At 42.6% G+C, this 24,597-nt stretch overlaps 2 protein-coding genes across 3 annotated transcripts in view; both read right to left on the bottom strand.

The window, feature by feature from the left end:
- Positions 1-843: 843 nt before the first annotated feature.
- LOC115797341 (zinc finger protein 70-like) lies at positions 844-8,016 on the bottom strand. Its single transcript, XM_030753901.1, has 7 exons — positions 7,725-8,016; positions 7,132-7,200; positions 6,853-6,991; positions 6,563-6,645; positions 6,124-6,365; positions 5,333-5,436; positions 844-3,347 (listed from the first exon to the last, which is right to left on the bottom strand). The coding sequence occupies exons 1-7, from the start codon at positions 7,969-7,971 to the stop codon at positions 2,126-2,128; spliced, it is 2,106 nt and encodes a 701-aa protein (XP_030609761.1). The 5' UTR covers positions 7,972-8,016; the 3' UTR covers positions 844-2,125.
- Positions 8,017-11,417: 3,401 nt separating this feature from the next.
- The window catches only part of LOC115797156 (uncharacterized), a 34,921-nt gene continuing 21,741 nt past the window's right edge, over positions 11,418-24,597 (bottom strand). The window contains exons 5-21 of one of the 2 annotated variants that reach the window (XM_030753653.1): positions 23,665-23,888; positions 23,478-23,548; positions 23,260-23,375; positions 22,581-22,813; positions 22,380-22,462; positions 22,198-22,298; positions 18,480-18,712; positions 18,277-18,359; positions 18,055-18,170; positions 17,620-17,855; positions 17,407-17,495; positions 14,955-15,020; positions 14,602-14,810; positions 12,835-13,823; positions 12,632-12,701; positions 12,222-12,396; positions 11,418-12,073 (exon numbers count right to left, since the gene is read on the bottom strand). In XM_030753653.1, coding sequence (XP_030609513.1) covers positions 11,923-12,073; positions 12,222-12,396; positions 12,632-12,701; positions 12,835-13,823; positions 14,602-14,810; positions 14,955-15,020; positions 17,407-17,495; positions 17,620-17,855; positions 18,055-18,170; positions 18,277-18,359; positions 18,480-18,712; positions 22,198-22,298; positions 22,380-22,462; positions 22,581-22,813; positions 23,260-23,375; positions 23,478-23,548; positions 23,665-23,888 — 3,245 coding nt within the window. In that variant the 3' untranslated portion in view covers positions 11,418-11,922. The remainder of the gene's footprint in view (positions 12,074-12,221; positions 12,397-12,631; positions 12,702-12,834; positions 13,824-14,601; positions 14,811-14,954; positions 15,021-17,406; positions 17,496-17,619; positions 17,856-18,054; positions 18,171-18,276; positions 18,360-18,479; positions 18,713-22,197; positions 22,299-22,379; positions 22,463-22,580; positions 22,814-23,259; positions 23,376-23,477; positions 23,549-23,664; positions 23,889-24,597) is intronic. The other variant, XM_030753654.1, reaches the window with a different exon arrangement.

Below are 24,597 nucleotides of genomic sequence, written 5' to 3'. Positions count from 1 at the left end.
GGAATTTTAAATAAATTCCTTTGAAAGTGTGCATGTAATTTATTTTACCAACTCATCAAAAGGGTTGAACTACTCTGCCTAAACAACCATGCACTAAGGCCTCAGTCACACAGACCTAGAGCCCAGCAATTTCCAGTCGCTGGGGGAAAATGTGGATTTCCCGATGAATGGCAACACAAACTAGAAACTGAGACCCCTCATCTTCAAAATAAAAGTTGGGCCCTTTGGTCACAGTGGTAAATCACAACTTTTACTTTGAAGGTAAGCAGTCTCTGTTTTGCGTCTCATTTCACAGTTTCACTACCGCTTGGTGAGTAGTTGGTGTGTTTTTGCAGGCAAGTCGGAACTACTGTTGACCACAGCAATCACAAAGGTCTTCAGGTCTTCAGTGCAGCACTGTAAACCTCTTTGCGACCAATTTCACACTAGTAACTGCCAGTGGTTTCCAGATGATTGCCAACTGGTCTCCAGGGTTGTGTGATTGAGGCTTAAGGGAGGCTTGTAGGAGGGCTATGCACAAATCGGTGGGGGGGGGGGTTACAAATCCAGATCTCAAATAACATTTTTATATGTTGTTTAATGTAGTACCAAAGCTTCATCAGGCCAGCTAAGGCACAGCTTTTGCTGATGTAATCAATGCTAACAGATTTAAAGTATTGTTTGGCACAAGTGACTCTATACTGAATTCTGCTGCTACCTCAGCTCTTACTGCTGAAACATGAGAAATGTTCAAGTCTTCATGGAATTAACTGGAGCACAAACACAAGACCCTTCAGAAACACATCAATGCATCAGGGGACCACCATTCAGGTGAGTTCATCAGCACAGTTTATATTGTCAGCCTGGCAATCTTTCAAAACACCAAAGAATGAAGCAGGGACCGGCTTAAAATTGGCTTTATTCTTATCTGAAAGCTGTTTTTCCATGCAATTTCATTGTGTCTGTTAAATGTGGGATCCCTCAGGGAGCCACTTTAGGACTTCTTCTGTTTTCATTGAATGCACTGCCCCTCTGATCGATCCTTCCCATCTATTTTCTGTCTTTTTTCCTTTTTTTGATTCTGCTGTGTCGTATCTTGCAGGTGCTGGTCTAATAAGGAAAGCGGCAACACTGAACACAGACATGGAAGCACCAAAACCTCAGTTCCTCTAATATCTCCTTGAGGCTGCTTCCTAAAGTGACGCAACTTTACTGTAGAAATATAGCTATAGCCCTAACACTTTTTGCACATACTCCAAGAGCATGGCTCCACAGTAAATAAGTCAGTGCTAAACTGGCCTGCCTGTAGTCCACTGAAAATACTGTGAGCATTATGAAAAAATATATAAAAATGAATCCACAGACTTAAAATTTTATCACGCAAAAATGGGAAACATTTGGTTTCAGCAGCCGAACTCCTCAGTTCCTCAGAGTCCTTTAAAAGAAGCGCTAATACAGTGAGAAACATGCTCTAGTCCAAATGTTTCTGAAATGTGTTGCAGACATAGAAGTCAAAATGAAAGATCCTCACATTCTGCTTTTATTTAAAATTTACAAAGTTCCCCAATTTCTGTGGAAACACAGTTATGAAATAACTGAATTTCAGGAGCAATTTCTCAGCAATTAATTGTTGAACTAATTTCTGTTAATTAACACAAATGGCTTTTTTCCCCCCCTTTTGCTTAGTGATCAAAAAGTTTGCGGAATTTGTGTTTTTTCCCTTACTCTATCTGTTCATATAATGCCAGTTATTTCTGTGAATATGCTGGTTTCTTTTAATCATTCTAACATGTTTCCAGGAATTTAGATTTCTTCCCTTTAAACTTGGTGTACTTTCCTTTCAAAAAGAAGAACTAGTTATCTCTTTAAGTTTTCCTGTATCCAAACCCTAATAACCCTATAACCCTGAAGGTGTCGGCCATGGCACAAGGTAAGTAAAAAGTGCTGCCGTTCGCAGACTTCTGGCAAAAAAATACTGTAATACCCCTATATGGCTGTGAAGTGCAATTTCTGGGTTTTCAGGAACCATTTGAATTATTCTGATAGGACAAACGGTCGCGGAGTTACGGTAAAAAGCCAGCTCATCTGAGCCACCTGCCGACTCTGCAGCGATACGCTAAGTCTTCACGGCTTGTAAGGGCAGGAGTTAAAGGGTTACACTGTCTCGCTTGTTTTCAGGCTGGTAAGTGCCTTTTTCTTTGGCTTCGTGGATCTTCATGTGTGACTTAAGAGTGCTGCTCTGGGAGAAGGCCCTTTTGCAAATGGTGCACTGGTATGGTTTCTCTCCATTATGGGTTCTCATGTGGCTCTTCAGTTGCCCTTGGCGAGAGCACGCTTTCCCACAAACGCCACACACAAACCGTTTGATGCCCAAATGGTTCCTGATGTGGTCATTGAGATGGGACTTGTGTTTGAAGAAACGGCCACACTCTGAGCAGCTGTATGGTGTCTCACCGGTGTGCATTCGCATGTGAGCCTTTAGGCTGCCTTTGGTCACAAACCCCTTTCTACACACACCACAGATGTGCGGTCTCTCACTGCTGTGAATCTTCATGTGAGTCGACAGGACGCTGTTTGACATGAAGGTTTTGCAGCAGATGTGGCAGAGATACGACCGCTCCCTAACTGTGTGAATCTTCTTGTGGGAATTTAAGACGCTGGGATATTTGAAATGCTTCCCGCAAATCTCACAACTGTAGGGCCGCTCCACCGTGTGAGTCAGCTTGTGACGGCTCATAGATCGACTATGGGAGAGAGTCTTCCCGCAGATGTTGCAGTGGTACTTCTCTAGGCTAGCATGCTCCTTGCAGTGAGTTTTGAGCTGTGCCTTCAGACCAAAAGATTTCAGGCAAATATCACATTTGTATGGTCTCTCCTCAACGTGAACCCAACGGTGAGTACTCAAGATAGACATTCGGGTGAAGGTTTTGCTGCAAATGTTGCACTTAAATGGCCTGTCCTCTGTGTGCAAAGAGGTTAGGTTATCAGAGTTGTGATGTTTTTGGTAATTTGTAAGATGTCCCTTTAATGCTTCCACTGATTCAAAGCGCTCTCCACAAATTCCACAAACAGCCGGTGGCTCGTCCACGTGGCTCCATGCATGTTTGATCAAGCTGCCGTGGTTTCTGTACCAGAGTCCACACACTTTACAGGGTATTTTACTCTTCCGAATCCTCTCCAAACTACTTTTGAGCCTTTTCTTCTTCAACTTTCTTGGCATCTGCAGCTCTGGGGCCAATGCCATGACTCCATCTTGGTCATCACTGGAGTCACTCTCAGCAGCATTTTTTGTTAGCAAGACCTGTAGCTGTGGTGTTGAGCTGTTGGCCATGACATCCACTCCGATATTGTCTACGTGTTGAACGGGGCTGGTAAGAAACAAAAATTTATGTATAACTATTGACTGATAAAACACTGGCAAGCCAACAAATGTCAAATGTTAATCCTGCAATCTTCCCATTAATATGATAATCAAAACTCTATCAGTAATTATGATATTTAATCAGTAGTGTTTTTAGTCATATTGTGTTTGGAACAGGGGGAGCTGAATACTATGTCGGCCAACGTGAAGTCATTTTGAATACAGTAATTATCAAGCTACCATATTAACCTGTTAACTAGCTACGTCCCGTCCATGGGACGCTTGTAGTTCATTTTATATAGCAGGCTAGACCCTCCTTTGATTGACACCTCTTCCGGCCAATCATGTAATTGGCCGCACCAAATCACCTGACAAAGCTACGTGACGCCCTGTGGTTATTATTGGCTCCGTGAAACCCATTTCTTGACATGATTGGCCAAATAGGTGTCAATCAAAATGGGAGGGGTCTAGCCCGCCATATAAAACGCACTTCATACATCCTGCGGACAGGACGTGGCCAGTTAATAGGCTATGAAATGGGTTTTCCAGAGCATAAAATAACCAGAGGGCGTTATGTGGTTTTTTTCCAGGCGATTTTGGTGCTGCCAGTTAACAGGTTAAGAACATGGTACCATTAAATGTTTTAATTTTTGATTACAAATGCTTTTAAGAGTATAGACATCTAGATATTTTTGCAGCCCTCACATTTGACCTAAATCAGATGGCTCTGATACTGCTCTTGTATTGAAGTTTTTGTCCCAGCGGCAAGTGGGTCACATATAGGCATTAGCACTTTACATATGATTGGGTAGTATTAGCAATTTATACTACCAACAACACTACAAACAACACAGCCAACAGCCTGTGTTTTTTTTTTTTTTTTTAACAAATTTTCAAGGAAATACATCACTTTCTCTCGTATTTTGATGAGAGTGAAGACAGCCTTCTAGCCAGGAAAATTTGACAGGCCGGCGCTATCAGACAGCATGGCATTTTCTGATTCTTAAGTGGGCCGCAGCACTCTTGACTTTGGGAACCACTGATCTACAGCAACATTCTTGATAAATGACAACATCCCAGAGTCTTTATTTTTGAGCTATTCAATATTCTGAATCCTTACTGATTCCTTAGTGAGATGGACATGGAAATACATAGGGCTGGCTATTCTTTAATAATTTTATTGGTCAACTTATCAAAACATCTTCAAAAATGAATAGATCATGTCTATTAACCAGTGTCATCTGGGAATTGTTTGACATTGTTATGTTGTTAATGATTAGACTGAATATTCAAAAATTTCTGGTTTTACATTTTAACTATTCAGAAAGTTGTGTTTGTTAAGGGAACTTTTTTATTTATGTTAACACCTGCATAAAGAGATTTAACACTTGCCAATAATCATTCTGAGCCTTTCATCAGGCCACTACAGAAGCTTGTTTCTGCCACTGAAAATTTTTTTTTTTTTTTGCTGTCCATAACTTGAAATATCAACTTATTAACTTGAAATTTTGAGTTGGGTATCTCAAAATTTCAAGTTAATAAGTCGAAATTTCGAGTTAGTTAGCGCTGCTAATTAGGAAGCACCATGAAAGAGGTTGTTTCCTTGTTACCTGGAAGCAGATGACGCCAATGCATGCGCACTGTAAATCGGATAGTGACAGTATCACTAAGCTAGCAATGTGTAGCAAACGTGAACAAATTGTTATCAGGTTTTTGACCTTCGAATGCCTTCTAGTGAAAAACAGCTGCATAAAAAGGAATCAATATTTTTGCATCAATCTGTTGGGCAGCTGATGCCTTCCCGAAGTCTCCTGCTTCCAGGTAACAAGGAAATGGCATACCTTCTTGGAGCTTCCTAATTGGCAGAGCTAACTAACTCAAAATTTTGACTTGTTAACTTAAATATTTTTTAGTGGTGAAAACAAGCTTCCATAGACCACAGTGTTCCTAAATAAAATAACTCCAAATTTTCTTTTTCAGTTTTGAAATCACCTTGAATGGAGCTCGGCTTCATCGCGTTTCATCACCGCAGTGTCATGTGATAAAGGCTCATCGTTTGCTAGTAACTGATGAAGCTCCTCCTCTTCCTCTCCTGTCTGCAAGAGGGAAAAAAAAAATTGTAAATTTTACTCACTTAATTTTCAAAGTTCTTTGCATTTTACTTAATCAGAATATTAACAGAACAGAAATGATTTTGACCTTGGTCACATTTGTTCATTGCTGGTTGTTCATTTTTGTAGCCTGTCTCACTGTATCTGAGTGTTGGGCAATGCACAGCCTTTTTAAACTACGCTAACATCCCCTCCCAATAACAAACAAACACATATTTCTGAGTATTGATGTGAAAAATGTGTTGAAATTGGATATTTCGAGTCAGCATCAGAAATAGATCTCATCCAATTCGGTCCAACTTTACTTTCTCAATGATTTTGTACAAATTGTTTCATCTCATCACCATGAAAAAACTGTTTGTTGTTTATCACAATATTTTCCAAGTAAACACAGAAATCTTGGATGAAGATTTTTGACAGTCTGAAGAAAAATCTTAATACTGATAAAACAACATTCAGAGCAACAATTCAGGTCAAGATGTATCTGTTATTACTTTGAAAATGTTCTGCTCTGTTCGGTGGTGTGTTTGTACTGTGATGTTTTGTTACCCGAAGTGTCCAAACACTTCTTCATAATTTCCCCTTTTTGGTTGATGGTTTGTCTTTATACAAGCTTCTTATGAATATTACCAAATGTGCAGCAGCAGTGAGAAAATCTACTTAACTGTCTACCTTCAGTTTGATATAGAGGACAGTCTTTTCCACCCCGGTGGGCTTCGTGGTCCTGTAGATCTCCTCTGGTGTGAGGCTCTGCACGTCGAGCCTCTGGAGTCTATTGCTCCGATCATGCTCAAAGATGTTAAATGGTTTGTCTCCAGCCAGCTGAGGGAAGGTGGACCTCAGAAGGCTCAGGAAGTCCCCCTCCTGTAGATCACGGGGACACTTCAGGTCCTGAACTGGACTTTTTTTTAATCCTGGAAAAGAAAAAATGACCATGAGATCAAGAATGTCTGAGTACTGAGAAAACAGTGGCTCTCATCTCTTAGAACCCGAACATTTAAGGTTTGCAGTATTATTAGGTCTCTGAAACTTTATTTTCTTCTATATTTCTGGCTATTTGGTTGAGCTACAAAGAAAGGACCTTAATATGTACCTATTTTAGAGAACATACCGCTCTGAGAGTCCTCCAGGATGCAAATCCTGAAATGCAGGTGGTTCTGTGCGTCACTGATCCAAGGTGTGCTGGACTTCCTCCTGTCAGGAGAAATGTTAGTTATGTTAAAGTGCTGCATTCAGGCCAGTGCTGATCCTGGAGTAAATGTAAAGGTTTGTGTTAAAACAGGAAACATCACTGCAGGCTGCAGCATCAGGATGTAGTCAAAGTTTTAAAGTAAACGCAACACCTGGACTGTCCACATACTTTTGGCCATAAAGTCATCTGGTTTGATTGGAATTTGTAACCTTGGCATTTCATAATCCGGATGCATCCGATCTTCTTGTTTCTGTCTGGAACTCGCTGACAGTTGGGACATGAGCTGCTCCTCTTCATCGCTGCCGTCATTGTACCACAGCAGACTCACACTCCCAGCACTTGCCACACCTGGAAACACTACAAGTCCTGAGGCGTTGATACTATACGCAAGTCAGAGCGCAGTTTTTTAGTGTTGCAGGAAATGTAACGTCAATTATTTGCTTGCTCCTCATTCTGAGGACTTTTATAGTTTTTCTGTAACAACATACCTGGTGGATGCGTGTGCTGCTGCTCCTTTTTGTCTCCGGTCACGACCACCACCTCATGGATGTCCAGATCTGGGACCAGAGATTAGTTTTGTCAGATCTGATCAAATATTTCACATGTGCTCCAACAAAACTTTACTGTGAACAGCTGAGAGAACAGCTTTAAAGTCAGGAATTATTGCTGCTTATCACTCAAATAATTTCAAACTGTAGAAGCTTTGGCAGCCCGCAGCATCCTCCTCTCTCACACCAACCCTCTGCATGCCCTCCTCCACTACATCCATGAACCTCCTCTGTGGCAGCTCCACTATATCCTCCTTTCTTTCTTTGCCTCCAAACTGCTCAGCCTGAGCTGAACTGCTCATCCCTTCCGTCCCAACTTAGAAAAACGCGGCGTGATTATCTTGATATTACAGGAGAAAAGAAATGCTGACAAAACGTCCTTCTGTATTAGGTGCATACCGAATTGTTAATCCCATACTAAATATTTGTGCAGACATTTAATTCATGCACTGTGAAGTCTATATGTTCAGCAGCTAACGAGTAAATCTTAAACGAGTTCGGCAGATCCGCGGCTGCAGGTATCCGTCACTGACCTCTCCTCTCCAGCTTGACCCGAGGCTGCAGGAGCTCCAGCTGCCTCCTCTGCCGGTCGATCTCCCGCTTGAAGCCCGAAGTCTCCTCCTCGTAGTCGGCTACAGTCCTCTCCACCACCGCTAAGATCTCCCGGGCGGCGGTGCTCAGCTTCTCGGTGATGATTCCTCTCAGTATGTCGCTCTTAGACATGTTACCGACGCTGTCGAGAGGCTCAGAGCCGCAGCCGCTCTTTATCAGGTAAAACATGTTTGCTTGCTCAGGTGCGTTTCAAAGGTGAACGCCTTCTCACTGTCACAGCGTACAGTGTTGTTGTCGTGCAGCCGCAAAATGTGTCCGTAGAGAAACAATTTTATCAACTTCTTTATAAAACATGTAAATACATATTACTGACCTCAAGCACATTTTAATAGGGGGGGGGGGGGGGGGGGGGGGCGTAATATACAGGTGCTGGTCATAAAATTAGAATATCATGAAAAAGTTGATTTATTTCAGTAATTCCATTCAAAAAGTGAAACTTGTATATTATATTCATTCATTACACACATTTCAAATGTTTATTTCTTTTAATTTTGATGATTATAACTGACAACTAATGAAAACCCCAAATTCAGTATCTCAGAAAATTAGAATATTGTGAAAAAGTTCAATATTGAAGACACCTGGTGCCACAGTCTAATCAGCTAATTAACTCCAAACACCGGCAAAGGCCTTTAAATGGTCTCTCAGTCTAGTTCTGTAGGCTACACAATCATGGGGAAGACTGCTGACTTGACAGTTGTCCAAAAGATGACCTTTGACACCTTGCACAAGGGGAGGGCAAGACACAAAAGGTCACTGCTAAAGAGGCTGGCTGTTCACAGAGCCCTGTGTCCAAGCACATTAATAGAGAGGCGAAGGGAAGGAAAAGATGTGGTAGAAAAAAGTGTACAACAACAGGGATAACTGCACCCTGGAGAGGATTGTGAAACAAAACCCATTCAAAAATGTGGGGGAGATTCACAAAGAGTGGACTGCAGCTGGAGTCAGAGCTTCAAGAACCACCAGCACAGACATATGCAGACATGGGTTTCAGCTGTTGCAGTCCTCGTGTCGAGCCACTCTTGAACCAGAGACGACGTCAGAAACGTCTCGCCTGGACTAAAGACAAAAAGGACTGGACTGCTGCTGAGTGCTCCAAAGTTATGTTCTCTGATCAAAGTTAATGTTGCATTTCCTTTGGAAATCAAGGTCCCAGAGTCTGGAGGAAGAGAGGAGAGGCACAGAATCCACGCTGGCTGAGGTCCAGTGTAAAGTTTCCACAGTCAGTGATGGTTTGGGGTGCCATGTCATCTGCTGGTGTTGGTCCACTGTGTTTTCTGAGGTCCAAGGTCAACGCAGCCGTCTACCAGGAAGTTTTAGAGCACTTCCTGCTGCTGACCAACTTTATGGAAATGCAGATTTCATTTTCCAACAGGACTTGGCACCTGCACACAGTGCCAAAGCTACCAGTACCTGCTTTAAGGACCATGGTATCACTGTTCTTAACTGGACAGCAAACTTGCCTGAGCTTAACCCCATAGAAAATCTATGGGGTATTGTGAAGAGGAAGATGTGATACGTCAGACCCAACAATTCAGAAGAGCTGAAGGCCACTATCAGAGCAACCTGGACTCTCATAACACCTGAGCAGTGCCACAGACTGATCGACTCCATGCCACGCTGCATTGCTGCAGTAATCCAGGCAAAAAGAGCCTTAACTAAGTATTGAGTGCTGTACATGCTCATACTCTTCATGCTCATACTTTTCAGTTGGCCAACATTTCTAAAAGTCCTTTTTTTATATTGGTCTTAAGTAATATTCTAATTTTCTGAGATACTGAATTTGGGGTTTTCATTAGTTGTCAGTTATAATCAAAATTAAAAGAAACAAACATTTGAAATATATCAGTCTGTGTGTAATGAATGAATATAATATACAAGTTTCACTTTTTGAATGGAATTACTGAAATAAATCAACTTTTTCATGATATTCTAATTTTATGAACAGCACCTGTATATTGAAACAAGTATAAAAATTAAGGCAAAATATTCATTTTAATAAGATTGATGTGACCAACAAGAGACACGGGGACAGAGGCCCATTTTTCCAGGCTCATAGTGGCCGAGCCAAGCAAGGGCATGGAGTTCTCACTGAACAGATTAATAAATGAGTGGGTAAAAGTAACACCTAAATATTTACATTTCCTATGAAAAATTTTTAAAGGGGAAGTGAAAGAGCCCCGGTCTTGACCAGGAAAAGCTCACTCTTCTGAAGATTTAACTTATAACCCGACACCTTGCAAAATTGTTGAAAATTTTTCAGTATTGAGGGGTGAGTGAATGGGGTTGGAGATATATAGGAGATCATCAGCATACAGGGAAAGTTTGTGGGTTGCATGATCCCCTCAAATATCTTATGGTGGTTTAACCAGATGGCCAGTGGTTCAATTGCCAGAACAGCAAGGGTGAAAGAGGGCACCCTTGAGAAGTTTCACGCCGGAGAGGTCCTGGGCTATTAAGTCTGGCAGAGCCTGCTGGAGGCAACAGACGAGAACCTTAGTCAGGATCTTAAAGTGCACATTAAGCAATGATATCAGCCTGTAACTCCCACAGAGGTTGGGATCTTTATCTTTTTTGAAGTAAAAGTGAACTGGCGGCAATTGACATGGAAGGGGGTAGCGAGCCCACAATAAAAGATTCATTATACACCCTGACCAGAACTGCAGAGAGAATTATTTGTAGAATTCTGTAGTGAAACCATCAGGGCCTGGGGATTTACCAGATTGTAAAGCCCTAATAGCATTGTCTACCTCAGAAATGGAGATAGGGAAGCCCATATCCTCAGAAAAGGTGGATGAGACCTCCGGAAATGGAAGTATGTCAAAGATAGTTAGATCTGACTGGTTTAAAATGAGTGATTCAGAAGCGTATAGGTTTGTTAAGTATTTGATAAAAGTCTGGTTAATCAGAGTGGGGGCAACTGTCACCTGAAGGGACTTTAATTTTTGGAAATTAGCCTAGAGGTCCAAGCACATCTGGCCTGATGAGGCAAAAGTTTCCCAACCTTGTCGCCCTGTTCATAGTAGCACAACCTCGACCGTCCCAGTTGTAATTCATCTTTACATGTCATAAGAAGCTCATATTCTGAGTGAAGCTGGAGGCATTTATTATAAAGCGTGGAGGAGGCATTGGCTGCATCCATTCTGCGTAATTCTGTGATCTCTGATAAGCCTCTCTGGATTCCTGGAATAAGAGATGAGTGAAATAATATGACCCCAGATAAAAGCTTTGAAGGCCTCCCACACAGAGCGGATCCCCACCTCAGGAGAATCATTAAAAAAAGAAATATTTGAAGTATATCAAAATTGTACCTCGTTAAGAGCACTCGTACGTAGTTGCATTCCACCACGGGTCCTTTCATGCTCTCACCAACAGGCAATATAAAATTAATGCTACTCTACTCTAGTGGCCTTGTGGGAAAAATAATGCAGCATCAGTGCCTGCACTCTGCAGACTGCCCTGTAAGCGATCAGTACGATCAGTGAACTCAAACATAGGAAACATCACCAAAATCAGCAGCTAAGAAACCAGAGTGAAGCTGATGCAGAACTTTAATTTCAGCAAAAAGCCTTAAAAGGCTGTACAGAAAAAAAAAAAAAAAAAAAAAACTACAATACTTCAGGGTTTCTGTCATAAAACTACCATTTGCATGAGTGGATCTAATCAAATAAAAACAGAATCAAGTTGCAAGACTTTCCTTGTTTTTGAACACCTTTATATTTTTACTAAATCTTAAGGCAAATGGTGATCTGTAAACAGTCTGCAGAATCTCTTATGCCAGAAGCTTTTCCTGGGATTTTGGCAGCACGCAGCTTAAAAGTCCACATGACAAACAAAAGAGGAATGAATTGGTCAAAGTGTACTCTCAAAACCATTTGATGACAGCTTTTTCAAACTGAGCTGGATTCATGGTTGAACTGTAAACAACAACTGGTGCATGGGATGCAAAGTTCTGGCATGGACATACAGCTCCTATGCTGGAAGATTCATAATGTCAGCTGTTGCTCCAAGAGGCTCATCAGACCCCAAAGGTTAGGGTCAGTCTCCAGGAAATGAGCAAAAATCAGTCTGATGTGCTTTGAAGTGATGGAAACATCTCTGTATGGGTGTAAACAGTTCTTAGTTCACGTCCTTGAGTTTATTCAACAGAGTTAAAACTTGAGGATTTATTGGCGTTGTACTTTTCTTGTCAAACTTCCCAGTCTGCTCTGACAGGAATTTGCCTTGTGGAGCTTTGGTGCCTCTGGCAGGAATTATCCCCATGAACCGCCTGGAAAAAAAAACAAACAAAACAAAACAAACATGGGGTCAGACCTGAAGTGGCATCAGAAAGGGCTCTCACAGTGCCCTTTAACACAAAATGGTCCTAAAAAGGCCTCACATCACACATTAACAGCTGGAAAATGTATTCATCTAACCTTTGAATGAATTCCAGCGTGCACGCAGCATTGGCTTGATACTGAAGATTGAAGATGTAGTAAGTAGAAAAGACGGCAGCAAGGCCGGACAGAAAAGTCGGCTGGATGCCCTCGCAGATGACGCTCCCCTCCAGACTGATCATCCAGCGGTGAATGGAACTTCCTGGTGATTCCACTAAAAGTTCAAAGAAAATGTCACCACTGGCTAATTCATTAAATTTACTTCCAGCACAAAGTTGGCAATACACAGATGAAACCATCATCAACAACAATCACAGTTGCAGGGGGCTGGAGCCTAATCATTGCTATGAAATTATACTAAGGCTATTATTCTTCTCAAGAAGCACTTAATGATTAACCCTGTTGGCTTATACAACCATGACAACAAAAAGTAAATATATAATTCATACCGAGGAGTATCAGTCGAGGAGTTGCGGGTAGTTGGAGTGTCTCCTCTACATCAGCTGCCGTAGCAGATGCCTAGGACACAGTTACAATGATGACTAAATAAATTAACAAAAATGCTACTCATAAGATATCTGTGCTCCACACAGAGAGAGCGAGCAGTTACATGGCACCAACGAGAAAAATCAAAAACCAAAATGTAACTTACATTTGCAAAAAGGATCAAGCCGTCGAGGGCCTCAGTGAAGTGAGCCATCAGAAGCTGGATGATGCAGAAGGACAGCTCGTGGTTTGGACCCAGTGAGAGAATGGCTTGGACATCTGGATTTGTGGACTCGATGAAGAGCTCCAGGATGGTTTGTCCACACTCCTCCATGGCAACCTCAAGGGTACGAAGCACTTTGATATCAGTGAGCAGCTCAAAATGAGTGTAAAGCCCATTCTGTGTGAAAAGGTAAGGCCATCGGCCTATTAAATATCTGATGGCGGGTGCTGGGATTGTGTTTATTTGGCGGCGCTGCATGGAGAAGGTTACTTTCATGAGTTCTGTTACTTCATCTTTTTCTGCCACGTTTGCATCATCCTGACAGTAAATCTCTTCCAGTCGCTGACGTTTTTGCTCCACTGTTTCATTGGTCTCCTCTGGTGGAAGGCTGGGCTTGAATCTGGTGTGGCTGTAAGTATAGGCTGATCCTCTTTTCATTCCAGATGAATGGTGGTTGTGAAATTTCTTGTTGCGGTTCAGATTGTCAATTCGGTTTTTAATTTGGTTTAAGAGCGAGGTGTAGCCCTCTCCCAGCAGCTGACCACTGTCACACAGATCAGCAAAGCTCTGAGGGTACCTATGGATGACTTTTTGGCAGATGATTACACACTGAGACCGTGATGGGTTTAGATCGTATCTCCTCACCTCATCTACCAAAATCCTCACCATCTGTCTCTGCGCTGCAGGGGACGGTCTCTCGCCCTCAGCGACTGCTGCTTGAACTTCCATTGGCATGAGGTCCCACGGCACTTGGAAAGTCTCTGTCCATTCTTTTCTGCAAAGGGCTTTTCTACAGTTCTCTGAGCTGCTGGATTCTTGATTTGAGAGTGGGAGATCACTGGATGGAGTGGAGCATGGTAGTGTTGCAGGACTGCAGAGTAGCGAGCTAGGAGAAGGAACTGTTTGCAGGTCCACAGTGCCCAGCTCTGTCTCTGACAAACCAAGGGGGAAAACAAACACACACACACACACACACACACACACACACACACACACACACACACACACACACACACACACACACACACACACACACACACACACACACACGTGTTAAAGATTAACAACTTAGATTAACAACTGTTAAATTGCCATTTAACAGTTGCTCTTAAAATGAGTAATTAAATAACAAAACAAGAGCACTGCTGAGCAGGTGCCAACTCTGCTGTTTTTTTGTTTGTTTTTTTAAAGCCTGTCTTGTCTGGCAGCTTTTGCTGCTATTATTATACATAAGTATTAGATGACTGAACCACCTCATCTGGCTCCTTTTAACATAAAGGAGTAGCAGCTCTAGACACCTGAATGGAAACCACTAGTTGACCAGATGTGAGCAGTTGCTTAGTTGCCGGCAGTGACAGTGAAAAACTTTCAGCTGCTCCCTTAGTCACAAGGCGTCACCTCTTTGCCCAATCAAATCACTGTTTCTTCATCTGCACCTATACCAACTGCGGTGGAGAAACCAGTTAAAAGCCTGGGAGTCTGGTATATGGTTGCTTCAAGGACAGAACTGAAGTGGATCAGATTAGGGTGGATACCACCTCCTCAGCACTTTTGGAGTTATGGTGTCCAGTCTTACTGAGGAGTTTAAGTGTTCCAAGGTAAGACTGGAAATGGCCTTGACAGAGCCCCGTGACCCCAACAACTCCAGCCTTGTCAACTGGAAGAAAGTGGACCCCAGTTATGGCTTTGCAACAGGGATCCATTAATTACCATTTTTAAATGATTCCAGGAGCTTCTGTAGTTGAAAAGCAGGCAGCAGGTCACCAATATCTTCTTGAGTTACACAATTCAGGTCCTGTTTAGACACCAGGCCATTGCTTAATAGCTTATCAATCAACACCTGTTGAGTATCTCCAGAAATTTCTGGCAAAGCTCTGAGGATGATGTCCCTCAGGTCTTCGTCCAGTGGTTTTATTGCACTACAATGAGGAAGAAAAGAACGACCAAAACACTTGTGAAAATATTTTCCTTTAAGAGAGGATATACAGAATATTTACACACAAATTTGCACAAAAGGGGCCCTTTAGTGGATGACTTGGTAGCCAATGGTGGATAAAACTCACTCGGTAATCTGGTAGAGCTGATTCAAAAGTCCAGCTTCACTCTTCAGTGTCCCATTCAGCTCCCCACTGCAAGTGTTTTGATAGTTAGTTACCAGTGTCACTGTTTTCATTTAAGAATAGAAGTAATATCTAATGCTTACGGTTTAAAACACTAGCAGCTGTGAGGATTGGTACTTTAAAGTACCGTATTTTGGGGACCATAAGGCGCACTATCAATGAACGGGTCTATTTTCATACATAAGGCGCACTGGGTTATAAAGCGCATGGTAAAAACATATGTAGAACGAAACAAAAGCGTCAGTCATTTATTCATTTTATATAAGCCCCTCACAAATCCTGTGCAGAAGTATATTTACCGATATAAACAAAGAAAAAACATTAAAAAGAAAATCCCTTTCTGACTCAACACCGGAAACCTGAAAACTCCGCTGTCACCGTGTTTTGTGTACATACAGCACTCGTACCCTTCATACGCTGTGGCATCGCCTGGACCTCTGTTTGGCACCGAGGGAGGACAGCACACCCCCGGACCTTGATTCGTCCTTTAGTTACTTCTAGCGATTTTTGAGAGTCGACGGCGAGTTTTGTTGCACAAAAGGTGGCAACAGTGCCGGCCGCCGATCGCCAGATTACGCACAAATATCCGGGCCAGCATAGGTGAAAGTAGGCCAAATCCATCATAGTTTTCTGCGGTTTACTGCATAAGGTTTCCATTTTTGGAACAATGCTTCCACTTCTTGTTGAATTTATTTCTGGCGGCATTGGCTGCTTTTCACACCTGCTGCACCGCACTCACAGCTTGTTCCTGTCTAATATTGTCAGTAGAGTCATTTTGTGAATCGATTATGGACTATTCTAGATAATTCAATGAGGCCTTTGAACTGATCCGCCAGACCCGAGGCCATATCGCTGCAGACCACGCAATGGTGCAGTGGTGTGGATGCCTCGGCCATCGGCGGTCAGACGGCAGCGCTGAAATTACACAGACCGACATTTTCTAAGTATTTCAAAAACGTACGCTGGGTGTTACCCCCCTCCCCCCTGTCGTACGCTTTGTACACTCTGGAAAATGTCGGTATTTATGAAGCGTCCCTTACCAAAGTCGCACCAAAACATTTTGAAAGATTTTTGAGTGCAGTGTACCACATAAAATTGGTTCAAGGTCAGTAAGCGCAAGTAGAATTCATACATAAGGCGCACCGGATTATAAGGCGCACTGCTGATTTTTGAGAAAACTTAAGGATTTTAAGTGTGCCTTATAGCCCGAAAAATACGGTATTTGCATGAGTGAGACATTTCTCAAATATAACTTACTAGTTAGCTAGAGAACGATTAACTTGGGGTTCAATATGTATTTTCAGATTAAAATGTTAAAAAATTAATTTAAAATCATCAACAGAATATAATAAAACACATTTTGGCATCATGTCAAAAATCTCACCATTTATGCTGATAGATATGCCGGATTTCTGTTAGTACCTACTCAGGGTGGGTTGACCTCGACTTGCCACAGTCTTGTTTTGTTTCCATTGCAATTAAGTACCACCTCGATGTGGGTGGAGTCGATATAGCGGTGCCGGCAGTAGTCTCTTGACGTAATTTGTATGTGGCTCAAAACACAACACAACACAACAATGGATGAGCTGTTTGGTTTTTAAAATGGCACGGTTGATTCTGGTGAAGGAATCGCTCTGATGACTCAACTTGGAACCCTGGCTGAGTACTAAAAAAGTACCTGGTACTAATGGAAACACCTTCAAACCACGCCGAGTCGAGTCGAGCCACACTGAGTAGGTGCTAATGGAAATGCGGCTATAGTGACTGTAGTTAGCATTCAAATCAGCAATCTTCAGACTGTCCAGTCTCATGATACCACTTTGTATCTCAAGAGGCAACAGTGAGTCAATCTCAGTCTAGTAAGACAGAAAAGTAGTGATGCCCTGAAGTCTTGTCAGTCATGTTGTACTTGATGAATGGAGCAATAATTGTAACAATGCGTTATCTGTGTCTCTAGGTGAGGAAAAAATTGCATTCGGCAGCAAAGAAAAGAAACAGCAGGAAACTCTGCAAACATCAGAACTGCCTTCCACCGCTGGAGCTGCTCAAAGTCTTCAGTCATTTATTACGCTTGACTCCACATTTCATAGTTTGATTTCTTTGAACCCCAACACGACAACCTCCAGGTAATACACTGACGCTGTTGTTGATTTGCTGGAGTTAATTTTTTACAAGGATCTCTATCACCAGGCCTAGAACAGCCTGATCTCTAAGTTGCATCACTTTTTGGCCATTTCTTCAAAATACTGCTGTATTTTGCCAATCATCTTTTAACCCACACGTCTGAAGAAGGGTCAGACTAGTTACCATTGTCTGTTCCCATAATAACACAATAAATGCAATGAAATACTGTTTTCTTTCCCTGATTCCTTCTCATCAGACATTTAACACATACCTCATGTGTGGCCTGGGTTGTTCAGAAATGGATGGAGAGTCTTTAGCACCATCAAGGTTTTTCACACTGGCCTGGGCGTCCTTTGGTGCCTGGGAAAGTCTTATAGCTTTTATGAAGTACACGTTTGTGTAGTTCATGTTTCTAGATATTTTCTTGTACAGGCATGTGGAAGGACAAGATGAAAATCTATAAAAGGCATAACTCTAACAGTACCTTAAGTCGAACAAAAAGGGTAACGCTCCCAGCTGACCCAACAGCCCTTTTGATCTCCTCGGCAGTCAGCGACTCCACGTTTAGAGGCTCCAGTATCCCATCTTCATTGGATTTGAGGAGCTCCAAAGGTTTACCAGGAGCCAGCTCAGGGAAGGTGGACCTCAGCAGGTTTAGAAAGTCAGCCTCCTGCAGACCACGAAGACACTGCAGCTCATGAACTGGGTACGTCTGAAATGCTGAGAAAAAAACAGAAGCTCCCACAGTCAGAGCAGATTCATTTAGGCTACAGTCACATTGAAGAAAAGCATGGTTGGAGACTGGAGACTGCGGTGCAATCCAAATTATTGCAGCCTTGTTCAACTTGTGATTTCCCTGCCTTTGAAATAGTTGCTTTGAAGATGGCAACCAGGTGTGAGGTAACAGCTTTAAACTTACCTGTGAGTGAGATCATATTGATGTCAGAGTCCTCCAGTATGCAGATCTTCAGCTCTACGTGGGTATCTGATGTGCTAAGCAGCTGCCTGACAGGAGAAATCCTGCCAGACTGAACTCTGGGACATAACATTAAAAATGGAGATCAGTGGATGAAATGACAGATCAACTTGTTGACATAAATAGGCAATTTGGAGAGCAGCAACTGTCTTTTCTTGGACTCACTCTGTGTTCAGCGTGGTTGGATCTGGGGTGGGTGGAGCATCTTCAACAGCAGCTTCACTCTGTGGAGACCTTATCTCTGGATCCTAAATTTCCACCACAGAGTAAAAGAAGAGTTGGTTTTCTCTGATTATTCCACAAGGGAAACTTTCTCCACCTTTAAGAATTTTTTTTTCCCCCTGATGGTAAATTAATTAGTGCAGTACCTTCAACCTGATGAAGATGACGGGATTCCCCGGGGTCCTACTGGTCCTGTAGATCTCCTCTGCAGTCACACTCTCTACTGTCAAAGGCTTTAGTTTCTTGCTGTGAGCAGTTAAGATGGTAAAAGGTTCACCAGCAGCCAGCTGAGGGAAGGTGGACCTCAGCAGAGCCAGGAAGTCATCCTCCTGAAGACCACGAGGAACCTGCAGCTCATGAGGCGGGTAACTCTGAAACACTGAGAGAAAACAGCAAACCAAACTCAGCAGGTAAGTTGGACCCAAAAAAAAAATATTCATTTTACTGGAGTCAATAAATGTGGTGAACTTAAACCACCAATGATCCCAATGAGCTGGTATCTGAGGGAACACAGTCAAAGAGTCCTGAACGCAGAAGGGTAGGGCTGTGCAATTAATCAAAATTTGATTTCAAGTTCGGCTCTAAACGATCACAAAAACATTGTAACCGACAAAAAATATATTTTTTATAATTGTCACATTACGCTCTGTAAACCCTTAGCCCTGATTTTTTCTGCAGTGCTGAGACTTTGTGGCCCTACAGCTTAACCTATGCAAGTGGCCAACAACGTTGCCGACAGTTATGCTTGAGCAGGTGAATTATGTGTTAATTACCATTAATTATCGACCAAGAAATCTACAATGTAACCTTAGCTGCACCTCCAGAGAAATATCAAATAACGTCGGTTATGTCCCTACCAATCATAATACCAGGCCTTTGAATACACGTGTAGGATCTGTCAGTGTGTTGCACCACTAAAATGTGAGCAAATTAATTTGGTGTAAATCACTTGGTCCCATTTCTTATTACTTTTCTAGTTATTTATCTATTTCCTGATTATTTGTTTAATTTATAATGTATTTATTTATATTGAAATTTAGTTATATATACACTGCCTGGCCAAAAAAAAAAAAAAAAGTCACTACCAAAAAAATAACAGGTCACACACTAATATTTCGTTGGACCGCCTTTAGCTTTTATTACGGCATGCATTCGCTGTGGCATTGTTTCGATAAGCTTCTGCAATGTCACAAGATTTATTTCCATTCAGCGTTGCATTAATTTTTCACCAAGATCTTGCAGTGATGATGGCAGATTCTGACTACTGCGCAAAGCCTTCTCCAACACATCCCAAAGATTCTCAGTGGGGTTGAGGTCTGGACTCTGTGGAGGCCGATCCATGTGTGAAAATGATGCCTCGTGCTCCCAGAACCACTCTTTCACAATTCGAGCCCGATGAATCCTGCCATTGTCATCTTGGAATATGCCCGTACCATCAGGGAAGAAAAAAATCCACTGATGGAATAACCTGGTCATTTAGTATATTCAGGTAGTCAGCTGACCTCATTCTTTGAGCACATAATGTTGCTGAACCTAGACCTGACCAACTGCAGCAACCCCAGATCATAGCACTGCCCCCACAGGCTTGTACAGTAGGCACTAGGCATGATGGGTGCATCACTTCACCTGCCTCTCTTCTTATCCTGATGTGCCCATCACTCTGGAAGACGATCGCTCCCCACTATCCTTCCAGTTTTTAATAATGCATTGGACAGTTCTTAACCCAATTTTAGTAGTTTCTGCAATCTCTTTAGATGTTTTCTCTGCTTGATGCATGCCAATGATTTGACCCTTCTCAAACAGACCGACATCTTTTCCTCAACCACGCAATGTGTCTTTCAACATGGTTGTTTAAGAAATGAGAAGCAGCTCATTGCACCAGTTGGGGTTAAATAACTTGTTGCCAGCTAAAAGATAAATCGCCCACCTATTTGCTTAGTTAAATCCAGGTTGTGAATTTTTTTTTTTTTTTGGCCAAGCAGTGTATTTTTTATATTGTATTTATATTTTTATATTTTATTTATATATTCTGCATTTTTTAATTCAGTATTTATTTTCAAGAGATTGTAGAAACACCCTAGATTTCAAGGTATTTACTGTTCTTTCAGTGCACTAAATGCAGTGTTTACAAATTGAGCGAGTAATCATGTTCAGTACTCATGATTTCAATATTGACCAAAATAATCACAAGCCTGACTTTTTCCATAATCAAGCAGCAGGGTAGCTATGCTAGGCTGCTCTTTGTGGACTTTGGTCATCAGTCTGTCTGTGTGGATGATGCTCAGTGCTGAGTTAAACTGGCAGACCTGGGACTGTCTCAGTCCACCTGCCTCTGGATTAAAGACTTCCTGTTTGATCTCTCCCAGAGGGTGAGACTAGGCCCCCACATCTCCTCAACCTCACCACTGGCTTACCACAGCATTGTGCGCCAAGCCCCATACTCTTCACCCTCTACACCCATCACTGTACACCTGCCTACTCCATCAACACCATCATCAAATTTGCAGATGACACCACTGTAATGGGTGGGAGGTCTGCTTATTGGAATAAGATGGAGCAGCTATTAAAAATCAATAGCTGACATCTGGAGAAACTCATAGGAGTGGTGCAGAGACAACAACCTGATTCTTAACATCACGAAAACCAAGGAGATAATTACTGACTACAGGGGGAAGAAAATAAACAGTCAGCACATTTTCATCAGCGGGGATTGTGTGGATAGGGTCTCAGAAGCCGCTTTTCCACCGACGGGGTTCCGGTGCCAGTATTTAAAACCATTAGGCGGTTTTTCCACCATGAATGCACTCGGTGCTCAGCTGAAAAACGGGTTCAACTCGGGCCCCGCAAACTAGCTGGTCTGGAACCAAAAACACATGACGGAAGCTGCAGAAGGGCGTGACTCTGCCATCTCAACATAAAGTTTTCTACCATATTACATGTGTATTACATGAAAAGTGAAGCGATTTTCACAGCTGTGAATTAGGTTGGGCTCTAAGGCTGAACTTGCTGCTTTGTATCAGTTCATATCACAGATAAAAGGACACAAAGTGCGTACTTGTCATCTTGCTCTGATCGCTGTCTGTGTTTCTCTCTGTGCTGCACACAGATGCTGCAGTAGTTTGGTTTGGACCGTAAAATGTGTTCGCAGCACAAGAAAGGGGAGCGTGTTCTCCCACGTTTGCGCTCTTCGGTTTCCGTATCCAGACGAGGACCCGCCCACACTCATACATAAAGGAGCGGTTTGCAAGCGCGGTGGAAACGCGGGCCTGTTCCTAAGCTTTTCGCCAGTTCTTTTGGGAACAGCACAGGCACCGGCAGTGGAAAAGGGGCTAGAGTTCAAGGGTCTGCACACAGAGGACGGCCTGACCCGGAACATAAATACCACAGCGCTGGTAAATAATGGACAACAGACATGTTACTTCCTGAAGGTCCTCGGGAAGAACCACCTCACCCAAAAGCTGCTTATGTCCTACTGCTGCTCAGTAGAGAGCATATTGACACATTGCATCTGTGTGTGGTTTGCTAGTTGCACAGCAGCAGAGAGGAAAACTCTCGAGAGGGTCCTCACAACTGCCCAGAATATCATCAGATGCCCTCTGGCCACCCAGTTGACGCTGACTTCAAAACCCCCAGTATCGACATAGTATCTTTTACTAATAGGCTCTGGTCCAATTTTGTTGTATATATGAAATTCCAATAAAGATCAGACTCATTTAGGAGACATCCTCAAGTGGACAGTAGAGGAACTGCAGCTTTTGGAACATTCACGTTACAGTCAGGTCAGATGAATTTTAAAATATTCCCCTTCTTTTAAACATAACTTAACATTTGCTGGACAGATTTATTGAAAAGCTCTGAACTTACGATTGGGTGAGGTCATATCCATCTCAGGGTCCTCCATAATGCGGATCTTGAGATGTATGTGGGTGTCTGAGTGACTGATCTGAGGTCTGTTTGACTTAATTCTGGAATACAAAATTTAGATCAACTTTTTGCCATAAATAAGCAGTTCTGAGAGCAGCAGCTGACTCTTTTCTTTGACTCACTCTGTGTTCGGTGTGGTTCGATCTGAGGCGGATGGAGGATCATCAGCAGCAACTTCTCTCAGTGGAAACTTTATCTCTGGACCCTAAATTTCCACCAGAGTAAAAGAAGAGTTGGTTTTCTCTGATTTTTCCACCAGAAAACATACTCCACCTTTAACAAGTTTGTTTTTGACCCTAATGGTAAATTAATTAGTGCAGTACCTTCAATCTGATGAAGATGACGGGATTCCCCGTGCTCCTACTGGTCCTGCAGATCTCCTCTGCAGTCACAGTCTTTCCTCTCAGAGGCTTTAGTTTCTTGCCGTGAGCAGTTAAGATGGTAAAAGGTTCACCAGCAGCCAGCTGAGGGAAGGTGGACCTCAGCAGAGCCAGGAAGTCATCCTCCTGAAGACCACGAGGAACCTGCAGCTCATGAGGCGGGTAACTCTGAAACACTGAGAGAAAACAGAGAAGCTCACAAAGTCAGTCAGAGCAGGTTCAGGCATTGAGCGAGCAGGGGACATGTGGCCATTCACGCAGTCAGCCCATCCCCCACAAAGAGTTGGGAGACTATTCTGTATGACACCAGAGGAAAGCAAAGCCTCCAAAATGATGTTCAGGCTCTAAATAGAAGCACAGCCCTTTAATAACCCTCTTACACCGGCGATCACAGCTGAAGCACCCATTATCTGCCCTTACTTACTGTGAACAGCCGGTCAGGACCGAGCGTATCACCACTGATGTGGCAGATCAAAGAAACTTTTATGGTAATTGTTGCCGGAAGTCCGCGAACAGCGCCACTTTAGAAATAGGCTCCATTGCCCGCGACAGGTTCAGTATATAAGGGTTAGCAGAAATAAACCCATCCAAAACCTTTGACAGTTAGGAGTTTTAAACTTACCTATGGGTGAGATCACATCCATCTGAGGGTCCTCCAGGATGCGGGTCTTGAGATTTATGTGGGTGTCTGTCTCAGTGAGAGGATGGCTGGTGGGCGTTGTCTCATCAGCTGTAACTCTGGAACACAAAGTTAACTTTAAAGATGGAGATAAGGAGATGAAACAGTAGATAAAATTTTTATGATGAATAAGGAGCTCTTGTAATTGTCTTTTAGCTCACCTGGTGTTATGACTCATTGTATCCGGGGTGGATGGAGGATCTTCATCAGCATCTTCATCAGCATCTTCTCTCTGTTTTAGCAAAGGGCAGAATAGCTGGTTTCTCCAATAACCTTCTAACATGTTGTCATGTTTGGTAATGCTGCAGAAACCTTCGTGTACAGCTAAATCTTACGGCAACACGGTACCTGCAGTCGTATGACCATGGTGGAATCCCCATAAGATCTCTTGAATTCTTCTGGCGTCAGTGACTTTACATTCAGAAGTTTCAGTTTCCGGTGCTTGCCAGAGAAGAAGATGTTAAAAGGTTCATCTGCCAGCTGTGGGAAGGTGGACTTGAGCAGGTCCAGGAACTCGGCCTCCTGCAGACCATGAGGAACCTTCAGCTTCTGAACTGGGTATTTCTTATATACTAAAACACAGAAAAACGTCGATAGAGTGGTTAGCTTTCACCTTGAACATTGCTATATACACACAACACAGGGAAAATCCCCAATATCGGTTGTAGCGGCTCAGAGGGGGAAAAGAATCACAGTAATTTCTATTTTGAGCTCCAGTAGATTTTCTTTGTGTGACATTGCTGATATGTGTTGAGTATTTAGAAACACATTTAAAATTACCTGCCACAACACGTTATTCCATTTACACTGTAATACCATCACAGCTTATGAACATCTGCACACATTCCAGACAGGCGTGTGTAGAGGGACACATTAGCGTCGGTGACATTTGTTTTTGGTTCCTTTTGGCCAAAGATTCAAACCTAATTAAATCCAAAGTTTCAAAAAAAATAAAATAAAAAATCCCTGGGACGAGCAGGTTCTGGTGCAGGTTGAGTGGCAAACATTTTAAATCTTAAACATGATAACTGCCCACTTGCCTTTGACCCCTCCTAATTTACATAAAGTCTCAGCCCATGAACCCTGAACCCCAATCAATCGTCTTTTGGCTATATGACACCTAAAGTCACATGTTTACAGCGTACAGGTCACAGGGGTAACTCTTGGTTTATGACAATTTGAACAGGTGTCACAATGATGAATCCTCTTTCCCTTAAGCATCTGCTGAGATAGCACCCCTAGTATCATTCCACACAGCCCCCCCCCCAAAAAAAGAAAACT

Source organism: Archocentrus centrarchus, chromosome 18 (assembly GCF_007364275.1).
Source record: "Archocentrus centrarchus isolate MPI-CPG fArcCen1 chromosome 18, fArcCen1, whole genome shotgun sequence".
Classification (NCBI taxonomy): Eukaryota; Metazoa; Chordata; class Actinopteri; order Cichliformes; family Cichlidae; genus Archocentrus; species Archocentrus centrarchus.
The sequence above is the reverse complement of the archived record's forward strand: the minus strand, read 5'-3'. Positions and strand labels throughout refer to the sequence as shown.

What these genes read in the sequence shown, in the direction of transcription:
- LOC115797341 (XM_030753901.1), bottom strand. Translation starts at nt 7,971, where the DNA reads ATGTTTTACCTGATAAAGAGCGGCTGCGGCTCTGAGCCTCTCGACAGC. An exon ending in CCTGGAGGACTCTCAGAGCG is followed by an intron (nt 6,366 to 6,562) that starts GTATGTTCTCTA and finishes TTTCTTTTCCAG; the next exon opens with GATTAAAAAAAAGTCCAGTT. An exon ending in TCCTCTATATCAAACTGAAG is followed by an intron (nt 5,437 to 6,123) that starts GTAGACAGTTAA and finishes TCCCTCTTGCAG; the next exon opens with ACAGGAGAGGAAGAGGAGGA.